A 15,519-nucleotide genomic window follows, 5' to 3' on the forward strand; every position below is an offset into this window, starting at 1 on the left:
TTGAGAGTTTCTCTGAGACTATCTCTAAAATCTTGAAGCATTTTTTATTGGTATCATTAGTACAATCATGTAGAAGGGCTGAAGTCATGTGAGAGTAAAAGCTATAATACTCTAATTATAGTAAAAAAAGTTATGGGATTTTAAAAAAGTGCCACCAACCTCTCCCACGATCTTTAAATACCAACCCACCAGTCCCACCTTTGGACTATAACCATGGACTCCGCTGTCTATGTTCGAGGAAGCTGGTATGGAGAAAGGTGAAATAACTTTATTCCAGGTCATAACACTAGAACATGTTAGAGGCGACCCAGACGCCTAGCTTTGGAGAATTTCACCATTCTCTAGAAGTCTTCCGGAGCTTCTGGGGTCAGTTTCCATGACAATACGTAAGGAGGCTCTAGGAAGGACAAAGTGACCCTCTACAAGGGATTTTTTGGCCTTGCAAGATGAAATTAGTGAAAGGAGTAACTCAGTGATCACGGATCATGTATCTAAAGCTCTCTATCTTTGTAAAAGCACTTGCCGTGAAATTCATAAAGAAGAAAAGTGTTATCTGAGCAACTGTGAATAAAAAGTACTTGTGTGAAGCCTGAGTCAGACAGAGGCTGTATGTTCCTCAGTAGTCATACTTTTTATATCATGCAGCAGTGAATTCTAAATACGTCTATCTCTGTTCATGAGGCTGTGAACTTCTGCAGGGCAGGGAAATGTCCTTCTCATCCTTTGAGCCTGTGTCTGGCTCACAGAGAGTGCAGTCAATAAATGCTTGATGTCTAGTACATTATACATTCCCCTGATATATTGCTGTAGTTATACCACTGAGTAAAAATAATCAAAAGTGGTAGATCATCTTTTTTTTTACACTTGAGGGTCAAATAGAACAATCTGTGCATGTGATAATGCCTTAAACTATTTAGAAATATGTTTACCGTGGGCCGGGGATTTAGCTCAGGGGTTCCACCGCCTGCCTTGTAAGCACAAAGACCTGAGTTCTATCCCCAGTATCCCCCCAAAAAATTTTGGGGCTGGGGATTTAGATCAGTGGTTCTGCCTCCTGCCTCGCAAGCGCAAGGACCTGAATTCAATCCCCGGTACAAAAAAAAAAAAAGGCAAGCAAGCAACAATGAATGAATGTTTACCTAGATTAAAAATTATCAGGAAAAATTATGGTTTTATTTAAGTAGCCCCCAAGTCACCAAATAATTAGCAGTAATAGCCTTCCTCACCAATGCTGTCGTATTCAAGCATCTTGCAAAGGTTTGCTACATGTTGTGGTAGGTAATAAATGAAATAGTTTCGGAACTCCAGCAATTTTGACTGGAGTTGATTTCCTGAGTAGCTGGCATCATATGTAAACTTATTTGAATTCCAGGCTTTAAGGGTGAAATATTTATGTTAAATGAATACAATAGTTAACTTACAAATATAGTTTTGACTGTAAAAATGTAAAATGTTAAAATGTTTCCAAAGACAGAAAAAAAAAAAAAAAGATGGTGAGTGGTCTGGCTGAAAGCTCACCCTACCCGTTTGATGCCTAATCCTTACCAACATGATTTTACCACACTGGAAAAGATCAGCCTCTGAAATGACTGGCATGCAGCGAAATCCCTGTTTCTAGGGAGAAGGAAGAAGATTTCCATAGAGATACCTGGTTAATACTGATACTGAAGTTACAAAGTGCAGCTGTTATCAAGAAGATCACTCAGCCCCTTGATGCTGACGCTGTATAATAGAGTCAGAAGTTCACGGACGTGGCAGCTGGATAAGACTTTTACGTCAGAAAAGTACTGCATTCTTTATAATGCTCTGTGACAAAGATTTCCCAGGGTGCTTTTCATGCAAAGCTCATGAACATTATTTTTCTCTAACGTTTCTACAATGGAAGCAACCAAGTTAGTTAGGGAGTTGACGTGCCCTTCTGAGGTCACACAGAATCAGGGTGACTTAGAAGCAGACCAGGGTTGCTATCCTTGCATATACATTATGCACACCTCATTTGCAGTTCCGGTTTGACCACCTACTACTAATGGGGTTACCTGTGGGTTTCTGGGGAAGCTACTTCAACTCTGACTCTCAGTTTCCTAATGTATACCATATATAACACACGCCGCCAATAGTTTTTGAAGAGATAACGTGTATACGTTCCCTGCCTGACACATTCTAGGTAGACCATAACCATTACCCTGTCCCTTCTACCTCTAACTTCCTGCATTTGTTCCCTCGTGTTGAACTAATTATCACAAATTTAGTGGCTTAAAGTGGCTGCAACTGACTGTCTCACAGATCTGTAGTTCAGATGTCACCTGTGTCCCATGACTCATGGGTCCTGACTTCAAAGTCAGCAACATGGCTTATCTTGGGATTCTGTACCCACGACCACATCTCTTTCTCTAACTCTGCTGCTTTCCTCTTCCACTGTTAAAGGCTCATGTCATTAGACTGAACCCACCCGGATAATCTAGGCTACTCTCCCTATTTCCAGGGCAGGCGATTAAAAGCCTTAATTCCACTTGCAAAATTAACTCCCCTTTACCATGCAACCCAACCTATTCCAGGCTCTGGGATCAGGACTGGGCTTTACTCGGGGGCAGCATTATTCATTCTGCCCACCACAACCCCCCTTTCCTCAGCTGCTTCTTCCACAAAAACTAGAGCCTATGTGAAAAGGCACTGGTCTGGATTTTTGCCATTTTGCCTAAAAATTAGTAAATGTGTAGCAAGAAAGATTATCTGTGACCTTTATAAAGGCAGATAATGTTTTGGATGGAAAACAAAGTGCCAGAGATCTTATAGAAAGTGAGGTAAAAGAAAAGTGATGATTACAGATGGAGTTCTGTCCAGGAGAGAGTCTTACCAGGTACCAACCTTGTTGACACCTTGATTTTGGACTTTTGGACTCCAGAATTGTGAGAAAATAAATTTTTGTTGTTTAAGTCACCGAGGCCAACGGAGCAACCAAATGTGGAGGGGAGAATGTTTGATTCAAGTTTAGTATTTGTTGGTAAACCTAAAGTAAGGGTCCTGGAGCCAGACAGAATACTTTAACCGGCTAAAAGCAATACAACCTGAGAAAGGTGGTAAGTTTCCAAAGCACTTTATGCATTCTCGGAGGATTTACTCATGATACCCCAATGAAATACTGGAGAACATGCTTCACATTTAAGTTGTACCTGTCACTGCTTAACTGAGGGAAAAAGAGCTTGATGCTGGATGTCTAGATCTGGACTTTTTATTCATTTCAGTGGCTTTGCCATTCTGAATAACCCAAACCAGCTGGCTGGCATTTCACTCAAATGACAGTTTCTCCTATAGTGCTTCATGTCCCTACACCTCTTTATAGGTATTTATAGAAAATCCTGGGCAAGCTGTCTCAAGTTCATGACCAATGCAACCTTTCTGCTCCCATCACAGGACTTTGGACTGGCCAGGGAGTGGCAGAAGTGTAGATTTTGGCTACTGGTTTCTATCTGCAGCTGTGCAAATGTTATCATTTAAAATTCCTTCATTGCAAAGAGCAATAGAGTAAGGGAAGGCAGAGGGGACTCTGTTAAGCCCTCATCGTGTGCCAGGTATTTTGCCAGGAGATTTATGCCCGTTTCATTCAATATTCCAAACAATTTGCAGAGATAGAAATTATTGTCCAAGATTTGAAATAACTCATCGGTACCAAGGGCATATCTAAAAGTAACGGCATAAACATTAGAACCCAGATCTATTAGATACTGAAGCTCTCCCCAATCCCATCAATTGCTTTCCCAAACTGCCAGCAGGATGTTCATTGAATATTTAGTCCTCACAGATACCATGCCCTGTGCTCAATAATGGATACTCTAAAACAGGTAACACACGGTTAGCTCTTGCTCTGAAATCAAACTCGTGGTTTTCATACCTAGTAACTTACTTGTAGATGGGCCATATTTGGGGGCAAACTAGTAAAAAGATCTAAAAGTCCTCCTAAAAGTCCTCTGTTGGTTTTTCCATAGTCTCACTTAGAAATGCTGGGACTAGGGGTGAGGACCTGGGGGTTAGATCTTCAGCACTAAAAAAATAAAAGCTATTTTTTTGGTATTCTCACTCATGCAGAATCAGTGAGGCACCTACACACATTCTCTTTATCTAGTCTGAAGTGAGCTGCACAGAAACCTTCCTGACATCTCATCAAATGAGCTTTAGACCTCACTTATCTGCTGATGGACACATCCTCACTTTCTGGAAATGAATCACAGCAGCTAAGTTCATGAGGTTTTCCGAGGGCAGGGCTCTTGACAATACATAATCTGCCAAGGATTTGGGAAAAGCTAAACGTATTAGTTTTTTCTTTTTTCTTTTTAATCCAGAAACCATCCCTACCTCTCCATCTTTCTTTCTTAATGCTCCCTACTTCCTAACTGCCTTAGAATGAATTAAGATGGGATTCATTTGAAGGCCAAAAAACAACAAAACAAAACAAAACAAAAACCTCAAACTTCTTATTTCCTATGTTTATTTTAAAAGTGAAATGACACAAAGTAACAGAAACTTTTAATTAATTCAATAGTGACAAAAATGAATTTGTCCAATAGATAGCCTATTGTCCACAATTTTTCCTGTCTGGGAACAACCTAGCAGGTCATCCTACTGAAAGTCCACAAAAGCACATGTGGTCATTAATGAACACTGATTGGAAAGACAGGAAAAGCATTTCCATTGGAAATTACTTATGCTTTCCGATTGTTAAAGCAAATCTTGCAAATACTGGACATCTTATAGGAAGTTTTGGAGGATGGTGGTTATCGTTGTTTATTTTGTTATTCCAACCTCCTAGCTGCATTACTATTGTTCACCCTGGCAGAGTTCCTGGGTTGGAAATAAGCTCAGAAAGACCAAGGCTGCAAAGACAAAGCACATGTGCTATACGCTGCTTCTCCCACCGTACCCGGAGCCGACAGCTATCACTGATCAAGGCCTACAATCAGCGAGGTTGAATATGGCCTCGGAATTCTTCTGACAACACTTGAGACAGTGGTTACCGACTGGGAGAGTTGGTGTGAGGTGGAAATCTATTTGCCTTCTCTGCACTAGACAAAAATCTTTGTTTTCTTCAAAAATCACATAGACGTCCAAGGATCTACTGATATGCATTTGTAATGTTTACTACTTCCTAGTGGAGGATAGAATTAATAACACGAGGTACAACACATCAGATTTTAGAATCTCATATAAAAGCATATAATTCAAATGGGATGCAAGGAGAATTGTAAATCAAGGTTAAGTACTTTTTAAGACAAAGAATTGCATCCACTTGAAATATTACTAACACTGTAAGTGAATATTGAAAGCAAGTATCTGAAGTAGAGAAAATTTGGATTATGTATATATAGTTGTACACAAGTTATATTTTAATGTACACTGCATCGTGAAATAACATTTCTGTAGGCATCTGCTGAGGTGGGTCCCCAAGATCCCCACCTCCTGGAGTCCACACTCTTGTGCAGTCCCCTCCCATGCTGTACCATGGTCTGTCTCCATGCCCAACAGCGAACTCATAGCATAAGTGATGGTACATAACTGGGATTGGCTGTAAAAGATACCACAGCTTTTGCCTGTGTGTCTCTCGTCCCTTGCCCATGTTATGAGCAGCCCTATGGCGCTATGTGGCTGTGATACGTGAGCAAATGAAGCCTCTGCCAACAGCCTCATGGGTGAGCTTGGAGCGAGGCTCTCGCCAGCCCGCTAGGCCGCTCTTTGGTTCCCAGCCCTGGATAACAAACAGCTTGACACCTCCAAGGAATCCAGGGAGAGCGAGAGAGTGTGTGCCAGAATCATCCAGGGAAGCTGATTATTGCTGACGCTACAAAACTGCATCGGGAAAGAAATGTTTATTGTTGTAAGCTGAAGAATTTGAAAAAAAATTGTAAAAATAGAAAATAAAAGTATGGTCACTGATCGTAGAAAATCTGAATCTTTTAGGAGAAAGAAATAAGGAAAGCAATTAGCTATGTCTAGTTTATAATAAATAAACTGAGTTTCACTAACAAATATAACTCATAATAATTTTCTTGTAATGCATATATACAACGTACAGGAAACTTAAAGCAGAATTATGCCAAAAGACTATTACTCATGTGTATTAGTATACAACTTTCAGGGTGGATGTGAATTTGGGTGGAAAAAAAGACCATGCTAATCTGTTAATTTTATTATAAGCACCCTCAAGATGACAAATATTTTGTTATAAAGTTTAAGAATGATGAAACTTCTTCTCCAAAGAGAAAATGAGAAAAAGCTTTCCTAGAATGCACTAATATATTTTATACAAATAGATGCATTTCTAGATTTACCTACATATTTTCTGGCAGGTGAGTTTGCCTGCACACATCTCTGCCTTTCTGCACATACATCATGCACAGAGACGTATGTGCTTATTAATTCTTTGAAATCCTGGCTCTGGAAAGACCAACACTGTTTAGATTTGTTTCCACCAGGTAAAATGCTCTTTTCTCACATCAGATCTTACGTAGATGATGAAGTGTGAATAGATGCACAGCGGGTGTGTGGGTGGCTAGGGTTTCTTCAGGAGGACGGAGCACACCTGGCTATCCCTGAGACAGCACTGCCAGTCATCCCCTTGCCCGAGGCTTGATGTTACAATTCAGTTTTGGGAAGACAGTGACAGAGGCTAATTTTGGGGAAGAGATTATATGCACGCAGACCACCATCTCCTTCGGTGTGCTGGGAAGGTGACTTTGGCCATTATTCTTTTTAAACAGAGGTGAGACAGGCAATATTCTGAGTTAATGACTTGTTATTTCTTGCCTCCAAAGTATCGTCCATCTATAAATGAACGATTGTCCCCGTAAGAGTTAACACAGGATATGCAGGCTCAGGTTTTTTGGTTGGGGCCATAGAAGGATAAAGATGAAACCAAACACAGAATACATACTTTTTAAAAAGACATCAGTGGATTTTTACACAGACTTTATTTATCTAGCACCTTCACCTAATTGAACTCGGCTAAAAAATCACCAGGAACCCCCACCAAAATGTTGAGGGGAGGAGTAAAGAGGTCGGCTTTATTGCAATTGTCTACTTCAGGCCAGGCGCTGTGAACAGGCTGTTTATATACATCAGCTTATTCGTTCTGTGAAGTCCTGATACACTTTCGATTTTATAAGTGTGAAAATTAAAACGCAGAGATCTTAAAGAAACATACCCAATGTTGTTTATTCTAGGAGACACCAGCCTTGGAACCCAAGTTTCTCCAAGGGCAAAGCCCTTGCATGCTTTCTTTCCCTTCTACCACTTGGCCTTTCTGGAATCAGATCTACCTGTACCAAAACTTAGGCACTTGATTCACATAAGAGCCTCTGCAGACCTGTAGTCAAGGTCTCTCTACAAGCATTTCAGATGAGTCTGATTCTCTATGGGATAATCTCCCGGAGAAGAGAGGGGCGACAAGCACTTGAGAACCGGCAGAGATGAGTACTACGTCTCTATTCTGGCACATGCAGCTTACCATTGCTGGCGGAACTCACTGTATTATGTATAATGACGGATGTTCCTAACGATTTTGCTCAGTGGACTCTACACAAGGAGGCAGGGAAGTATGCAATACATGTTAAAATAAGACTTTCTGCAAGTTCAAGTCCAGTAAAACCAAGTCTTGGTGCTTGAATGGGGTGAAGTTCTAACAGAAACCTAACACTGTAGGTGCTCCATTCCTCCATCAGGTGTGTTGGTGTGTTGTTAGGAGCCCTTATTTTTACTCTTTGACCTTTCTAACCTCCAGAAGATCACTTCTTATTCTTAGAATGAAGTTTCTATTCTTCTACTTTACAATAAGTCAAGATCTGTTTAAAATGTCTTTCTCATCACGTGTCAACCGACCACCTTAAAATAAGGAACTCGAGCATGTGGGCAGGGTGGTGGCTTTGGAGCCAACAACGTGGAATCTGCGTTTTGGTTCTGTGATTTTACATGTGACCTTGATTAATTTAGCCTCCTTAACAGTTTCTTCAACTGTAGTGGTGAAACGCTGATATTCACCATTGTACCTTGGAAAATTTGTCTTATCATCCCCTTCTGCTTTTCTTCATGCACTGAGAGTAGGACAAGGAAGAGCACTGATGGACTTGCAGAACATACCCTTTGGGGTGTTTCTAAGTGAGCAAAGGGTGAATGCCCTCCTTTTTCTATTCCTTCCCCTGGAACAGGTCAATAGTTTGCTGACTCCTCCTCCTTTCTCTACTCTCCTTGGATTCCAATCTTCCTGCTGTAATAGGAGCTTCTCCTTAGACTGCTGTTCTAGGCTGCATGGGTCAGCTGGGTACTAGGTAGTGTGACGAATAGATGTTTTTGCTTTGTTGAGGCCAACTCTACCCTTAGTATTTGTATCAGCCAGCTTTTCCACTGCTGGATACGATACCTAAGACCCACAACTTAAAGGAAGAAAGGTTTAATTTGGCTCACATTTTAGCTGACTCCAAGGCAGAAAAGCATCATGGTGGAAGGGTGTGGTCGACCAAAGGGGCTTAGTTCAGGGTGGCAGGGAAGAATAGCAGGTAAACAGAGCCACAGAGAAAGGAGCCAGGGACCGTAGCCCCAGACCATGGCTTCATGATCCATCCAGATATAACCGGAAGTGCAGTTCATCAATCCTCTGGGTGGATTCCATAGCCAATCAAGTTGACATCTACCCTACCCACCACAGGATCTTTTCTTTAGTTAGACTCTGACATTCAACCCTAGTTAGGATGTACTCACAGAGAGCTAAACTTAGGTAAATGAGTTCCCTACAGGAACAGGCTTACAATTTTTTTTTGGGGGGGGTACTGGGAATTGCACTAAGGGCCTTGTGCTTGCAAGGCAGGTGCAGTGCCACTGAGCTAAATCCCTGGCCCATGACAATTTTTCAAAGGCCACTGAATGCAGAACTCCAGTTTTCAATGAATGCTAGCTTTCCTTCCTTTGATCATGCACCACTTCTTTGGGGATCTTCAAGAAGGCAGGCGTGGATAGGGGCAAGATGCAGCCCACCATTGCAACACCACCCATAAGAGCCAAATGACATCTCCTTTCCACATCGAGAAGAGGATTAAGTGACACAATTCATAGAAAAACATTAGCATATGTCTCACTATTGAGCATTAGCCAGTACCCCCTACAAATTTGAATGTGGTTTTTCTTTTCTTCTTTTTTTTTCCTATCCCTACCTAACATTTAATACATCTAGCAAGGTGGTACAGTGGTATGTTTCCATTATTTTATGGTCAGAAAATTGAGGTTAAGAGAGATGTAGAAACCTGCAAATAGTTTGAAGAATTGAAAATTCCCAAATCTGGACTCTGCTTTGGAAAATATTTGCATATGAGAAAGAACAGCAAGGACAGACATGTCTTTCTTTTTCTCCAAAAAGGCATAGGAATATAATTTGGTAGAAGAAAAACACAAGGAGTATCTTGCGGTTTCAGGTGTCTGCTGGGATCACCCTCTCTCCTCTCCACCAACTCTGAAATAACAGAAGCTACTGAGAAGACGGTGGGAGTGACTGCTCTGGTCAGGGCAACACTGCCCAGTCCAGCAGCTAAAAATGCATTCCTAGTCAGGCTTTTAGTTCTTGTCTTCGGTTATTTATTGTCTGCCTTTTCTCACTATTGTAAATCCCATGATATCAGGGAACCAGTCTGTATGTTTCACTCCTGGATCACCTGGCTAACAGCAAATGCTCAAAACATGTTTGAAGACTGAATGGTCTGTGTACACCGTAAAGCATTCAAACATGGTGATTCTTATCTGCGTTATTGTTAAGAAAAGTTAAAACAAAATAAAAGGTGGACTTTTTCATTAGATATTAATTTTTCATAAATATGAACATTATTAGTCAGCAAGAGAACTCAGGTAGCCAATACTGATTTTCTTATTTCCCTTGGAATTCCTAAGTTTTTTTCCCCCTCCCAAGTGACATGTGATATTAGCATTGAAATCACATAAAATGAAAATGGTGAGCCTTCATTTCTTGTTTCTAATTTTTGTAACCTCCAAGAGTGTTTCTTGGTTTTGCTGATTATTCTGCAATTTCCAGGTTCTCTCCAGATGTGAGGAAAATTGCTTACTTGGTTGAGATGCTTGTACTTACTTGATGAAGTACTTGATTCCATCTGCTGTGTAAGCTTCCTCCCACCCATAAGGTAAGCCTAGAGTGAAAGGAAACCAAAAATACACTTAATAAGATGATGAAGATAACTTTATTTCCTGGACCACGAACCTCCCCCCATTTATTATTTCAGTACATTTCTCACACAAAATAATTTTCCAGAAAGGGGGAATTAAGACAATTCAATGAGCTTTATGCTCAGCATCTTTACAACACAATAAATAAGTCCTGAACACTTAACAATCTGCTTCCGTTGCAATAACCGGATTATGACTTGTCATTTACATGTGCTGAGCATTTTTGTCAGCAGGATTCAAGCAAAAAAATCTGTATTGCAGCGGATGGTTTTTGCCTCGAGGCAGAAGGATGGACAAGATGGCCCCTGCTTGTCTATTCTGGCTCAAAAGTTTCTTTAATTGGCTCCCTTTACATTCTTTCACTCAGCTCCACAGGGAATCATGCATGAGTGCCAGATCAGCAGGGGTCTGAAAGTACTTTTGGACAAGACAAAATTCCTTATTAAGTTTGAAAGTTTAGCAAAGTGATTTACAATGGATTGTGGCATTTTACTTCGTTAATTAAGAATTTTGTGCACTAAACATAAACAGCCAAACAGTTTGCTAAACTTAGCTTCCATTTCTGTAATGGGATGATAATAATGAGCTAAAAAGAGATATGGAATGAAGTAAGCAAGCACTATGTGGCCATATTCTACAAATGAGTATATTTTTGCCCTCGTTACACCAAGAGATGGTCCCCTGTTGAGGCAGCCGCTTTCTCTTATATGCTAATTTTGGGTGGTATTCATCTAAAACATGATGGTTTCCACTCTTTTACTCCATCCCTGACTGCTGACCTTTTGGGTCAATTTTTTGACAGTGGCTTATCATGGCTCCTTTGATGGGAATAGCATACATTAACACGCTAAAGAAAAGACTCCATTGTTCAGGTAGCCTACATTTTGGAAAATAACTAAGCTTTCACAACAAATGCTTGACTTCCTTTCCCCCATGTAAAGGCAAGGGGCAGAGCAAAACTATGGAAACAGTTGGACTTTCCAAATGATAAAACTTTACCCCATCACCATTCAATTCTTAATATTCTTTTGAGAATCAACTTTTAGGATATTATCTTTGTAAGTAAGAAAAACAGCAAATGAAAACGAGCTTTATACTGATTTCTAATCTTAATATTATAGGTAGATGAGCTAGGTATAAATATTATAGGCAGTCAGATAGGGCTAAGTCCTGGAGAGGGCCAGGACAAAGGCGAAACACGCCGCAGCTGCACGTCGGCTGAAAACCAGGCCTCAAGATGGAGACAAGATGACCTCACCCACATATTTCTTCAAAGAGCTGGGCTTAGTGAAGTATAGATAGGCATCGACCACCCCGGGAGTGACCAGAGACCTCCAGACCCGCTGCCTCCCAGGAGAATTCTTGTTCTGTCCATCCATGCTTACTACGTGACCTGCTTCCCAATTAGACCACCATTACCTAAGTGACTCTACTTGTAACCCTATTGGATGCTTATGGCTGTGGCCTACATTGTACCCATGTGGGTTTCACCCCATAAAACTTCTCTGTCAAGTGAGGTCCCTGGGCTACCCACTTGGGTAGCCCCTCAGGAGCATTCCTATCAATAAATATCTTTCTTCTTTTAACCTCCATCATTCCTAGGACTCATTCTTCTAGAGGATAAGAACTTGGCATATCATACAGTTAACAGGTTGGAAGATTTCATATTTCATATTTTCCCATGACATTAATACAAGTTGTATAAAATGAGACCAAGTGCAAAAATTCCTACATTCTCTCTTAATGAATCAGTGTTCCTATTCTAAGCAGAAAGTAAGCACTTCTGAGAACTCTGAGAACTCAGCATAAGCAAATGACTGAATGACTTCTTAAATCCCCTGCAGTGACACTCTGGGTCTGTTCTCTAGAGTCCACAGCCAGGTCTAGCTCAGCCACTGTTGCACTGGTTCAACTGGATTCATCTTCATTCTTCATACTTCCAGCATCCTTCTGCAGATTACTTCGTTCACTATTGACAAGCCCTCCAATCGCAGGGAAGGATCTTATGACAGGGCGTAAGAACCTCGCTTTCATGACAAAATAGGCTCAAAAACACTCGAATTTCTGATTAAAAAGGCAAAGGCAGCTAAAGGTTATGTAGAAAGTTATCTAATGTGATGAAAGTTTTTGTCTGTAAATGACTTGTTCCATCAGCACAACTGTACTATTTTAATTTCTTAAGTCACAGATTTTTTTAATGAAGAGGAAAAATATATACTTTATAGACAGTATCTTTGAATTCACAGGATCACTTAAGAGTTGAGATTGATATAGGAATGTCATGTCCTCTGTGCCATGGAACAGAATTCCTACCTTGATTATTTCCTTACTATAATGAAATAAAAATTCTAACTTTATAACAGACATAAAAGGTATAACTCATAAGCATTTGAGTCAAAATTGTTATTCAGTACCTGTCATCATAAAATATTCCTGTGGATTAAGTAATATGTAGAGATTATTTTAGGATAAATTCCCTGTTCTGAGAAAATAAGTATTTCTTTTTAGGAGATTGACTAGCTTATTTTTCACACAGTTAACATAATATGCAACAAATATGTAAAACATATTTGGAGCCTAAATGAATAGTGATCGATGTCTCCATGATAGTTCAGTTATAGAAAATACATTCACTGTCCAATGACAAACTAAAAAGCACAAGTAGCCTACTTTATAAAAAAAATAAAGCATTTTTGATCATCACAAGTTTATATGACTATGATGGACTCAGTTTTTACATTATTAAATTGTAGCATTTCTTCACAATGAATGCTTTGGATGCGATTACAACATAAATAATTTGAAGTACTCATTATTGTTCCAAATATAGAAATATTTCTATATTCACAAAATCTTTATACTTGTGAATATATAATGTTTCTAATTTTCCCTTTTCATATTTGTTTTAAAACTGTTATGACAACTATAACCACCTGAAATTGGTCCTGATTGGAAGTGTTTGTCTGAATCCTCACATAACATTCTTTGCACCAGCTATCATCTGCTTCCAATCAAAAACTTCATGGTGATGGTTCCAAAACTGGCATCAGTATGTTGCCAAGGTAAAAGTCTTGAACATACTGAACTTAGAATACTGGCTGTCACCTAGATCTCAACATATCCCAAATCAGACTCATCATGTTTCCATACAGAATGTTTTCCTTTCCAATTTCCCAGTCCATTTCTGTACCAAATATCTTCTTTGTCATATTTGGCCCCATGATTCATTCATTAAACATTTACTGATTATTTACTATATGACCAGCATTTTGCTGTGTGCTTGATATACAATGATGTACAAAAGGACACAGACTTTGATCTTATAGAGCTTTAAACATAATCATAAGACATTAAATATAAGTACTACAAAGAAAACTATGGCATACTATGAAAAAACAAGGCACAAAGGCTAAACTCCCTAACACATAAAGAACTTCTACAAATCAATAAAAAAAAAGGTCAATGACAAATATGCTAAGTAACAAAATAGGTAATACATGGAACATTTGGGACACAAGAAACACAAATGATGTAAACGTATGAAAATATGTCGAACTTCACTCTTAATAAGTGACATGGGTTAAAGAACTTGGAGATGTCACGTTTGCCTATCAGATTGGCAAAGACTGAAAAGCAGTTTTGAATAGAGATGTGGTATTTAAGATGTGAAGAGACAGTCATTCTCATACTGGTGAAAGTACAAAATTACAAAAGATGTGCATGAGGAGAAACTTGTGAACATCTATCTAAAAATTTAAATGTTAATAATTACAAGAGCTGGTGTTTATTGAGTAGCTACGTGCCAACCACTGTTCTGAGGAGCATACATGTACCAACTTCACTTAATCCTCACAATGAATCTCTGAGGTCCTGTTATTATCCCTACTTCAGAAATGATGGCATGGAAAGGTGGTGAACTTGCCAAACGTTACACAGCTGGCTGGTGGCAGAGGCCAAGCTCTTAACCGCCGAATTGAACTAGCTCAGGTTCAGCAATTCTTCTTCTAGTAACTTATCTCATAGATATGATGGGAAATAATGTAAATGGCCACCAAGAGAGTCTGATGAAATATACTACATCCAGATAATGGGATACTGGGCATCTATGAAAAAGAATCGGGATGTAATGTATAGAGCACCAATACAAAGGAGGGTAGAGAGGCAAGGAAAGATCAATCCCTGGAGAGGCCGGGGCTGTCTTTACCACAGACATGTTAATGAATTCCCTAGCCCAAATGAGTAGCATCTGTGTGGGCTCTGTCATGGGAAGTACTTGGCACAGCCGAGGAACAGAGGGAGAGAGTACGCCTGCTCCTGGAGCACAGCAAGAAAGGGAGAAGAGGTTGATGAAAGATCTTAGAGGGCTCTGCAGTCCACTTCAAAGTTGTCTGGAAGTTTCTTAAGGAGTGAAGCAGGAAATTTGCTCCTGTTTAGGATGAAGAAAGCTGGGAGAGAATGCCGGTCCCACCATATGTGGGGAAAAGCCATATACAGTAATCTAAAAGATTTTTTTTTTCTTTTGTGATCCACAGAGACTGAGTTCTTCACCTGACTGAATTCGAAAGGGCAACAAGTCCCCGCTGAGGGGAGACAGGGCATACAGATATTCTCACTTGGCAGATCACAGGAAGATGAAGTATTGCCATAAAAAGGATAAGAAGAAAAGAGCTGATACTGTAACCCATCATGAACTCTGATGATGGGACAACATTATAGTGCAGTATCTCTGGGAGGCCTAAACACAGGGAGACTCTACCCACACTAAACAGCTCTTGGCTCCCGAGGAAGACTGGGGAGGACATGAGGCCTGGGAGATCTTGTAGGACATGTATGTTTGCAAAGGGCCTGCGAAGACTCCAGATACGGCAACAGCAGATGGACAAGTTTGTTTATGTTCTGGGCCCTGCATGGGTACAAGATGGTGATTGCTATTGGGGAGGGGAATAAAACACGTGGGCACCGGGGCACCTCTGATACAAAGTAGAAACCAGATACTGCTGGAGGAGGAGTAAGAGATAGTTCCATACCCAAGACAGGGCTGTGTTGTGACTTGGTAAGAATTATTTGCTCCTGCAGGGGCAAGATATCCTGACCAAGAAATGGGCCTCAGTTGGAGGAAACACCCCTGCACTAGGAGTGGTCAAGGACAGGAAATTGCAGCAAATCTGGGATGCTATACTAATTAAAAGCCGAGTTAGGCCTCCACAAGGAGAGAGACAGGAAGCCAACTTGAGCAATGACTAGGACGCAGGGTGTTTGCCAGTAAGGATGGATACAAAGATGGAGAAAAATCAAACCTCTGGGCCTCAG

General features: G+C 40.3%; 1 protein-coding gene across 3 annotated transcripts in view; it reads right to left on the reverse strand.

Moving 5' to 3' along the window:
* Positions 1 to 15,519, reverse strand: part of Stxbp4 (syntaxin binding protein 4) — a 166,621-nt gene that overhangs the window by 8,980 nt on the left and 142,122 nt on the right. For all 3 annotated transcript variants that reach the window (XM_010620205.3, XM_010620204.3, XM_010620203.2), the window contains exon 17: positions 10,115 to 10,172. In XM_010620205.3, coding sequence (XP_010618507.1) covers positions 10,115 to 10,172 — 58 coding nt within the window. The remainder of the gene's footprint in view (positions 1 to 10,114; positions 10,173 to 15,519) is intronic.

This window comes from Fukomys damarensis, unplaced genomic scaffold (genome assembly GCF_012274545.1).
Source record: "Fukomys damarensis isolate Sample0158 unplaced genomic scaffold, DMR_v1.0_HiC HiC_scaffold_13, whole genome shotgun sequence".
NCBI classification, from domain to species: domain Eukaryota; kingdom Metazoa; phylum Chordata; class Mammalia; order Rodentia; family Bathyergidae; genus Fukomys; species Fukomys damarensis.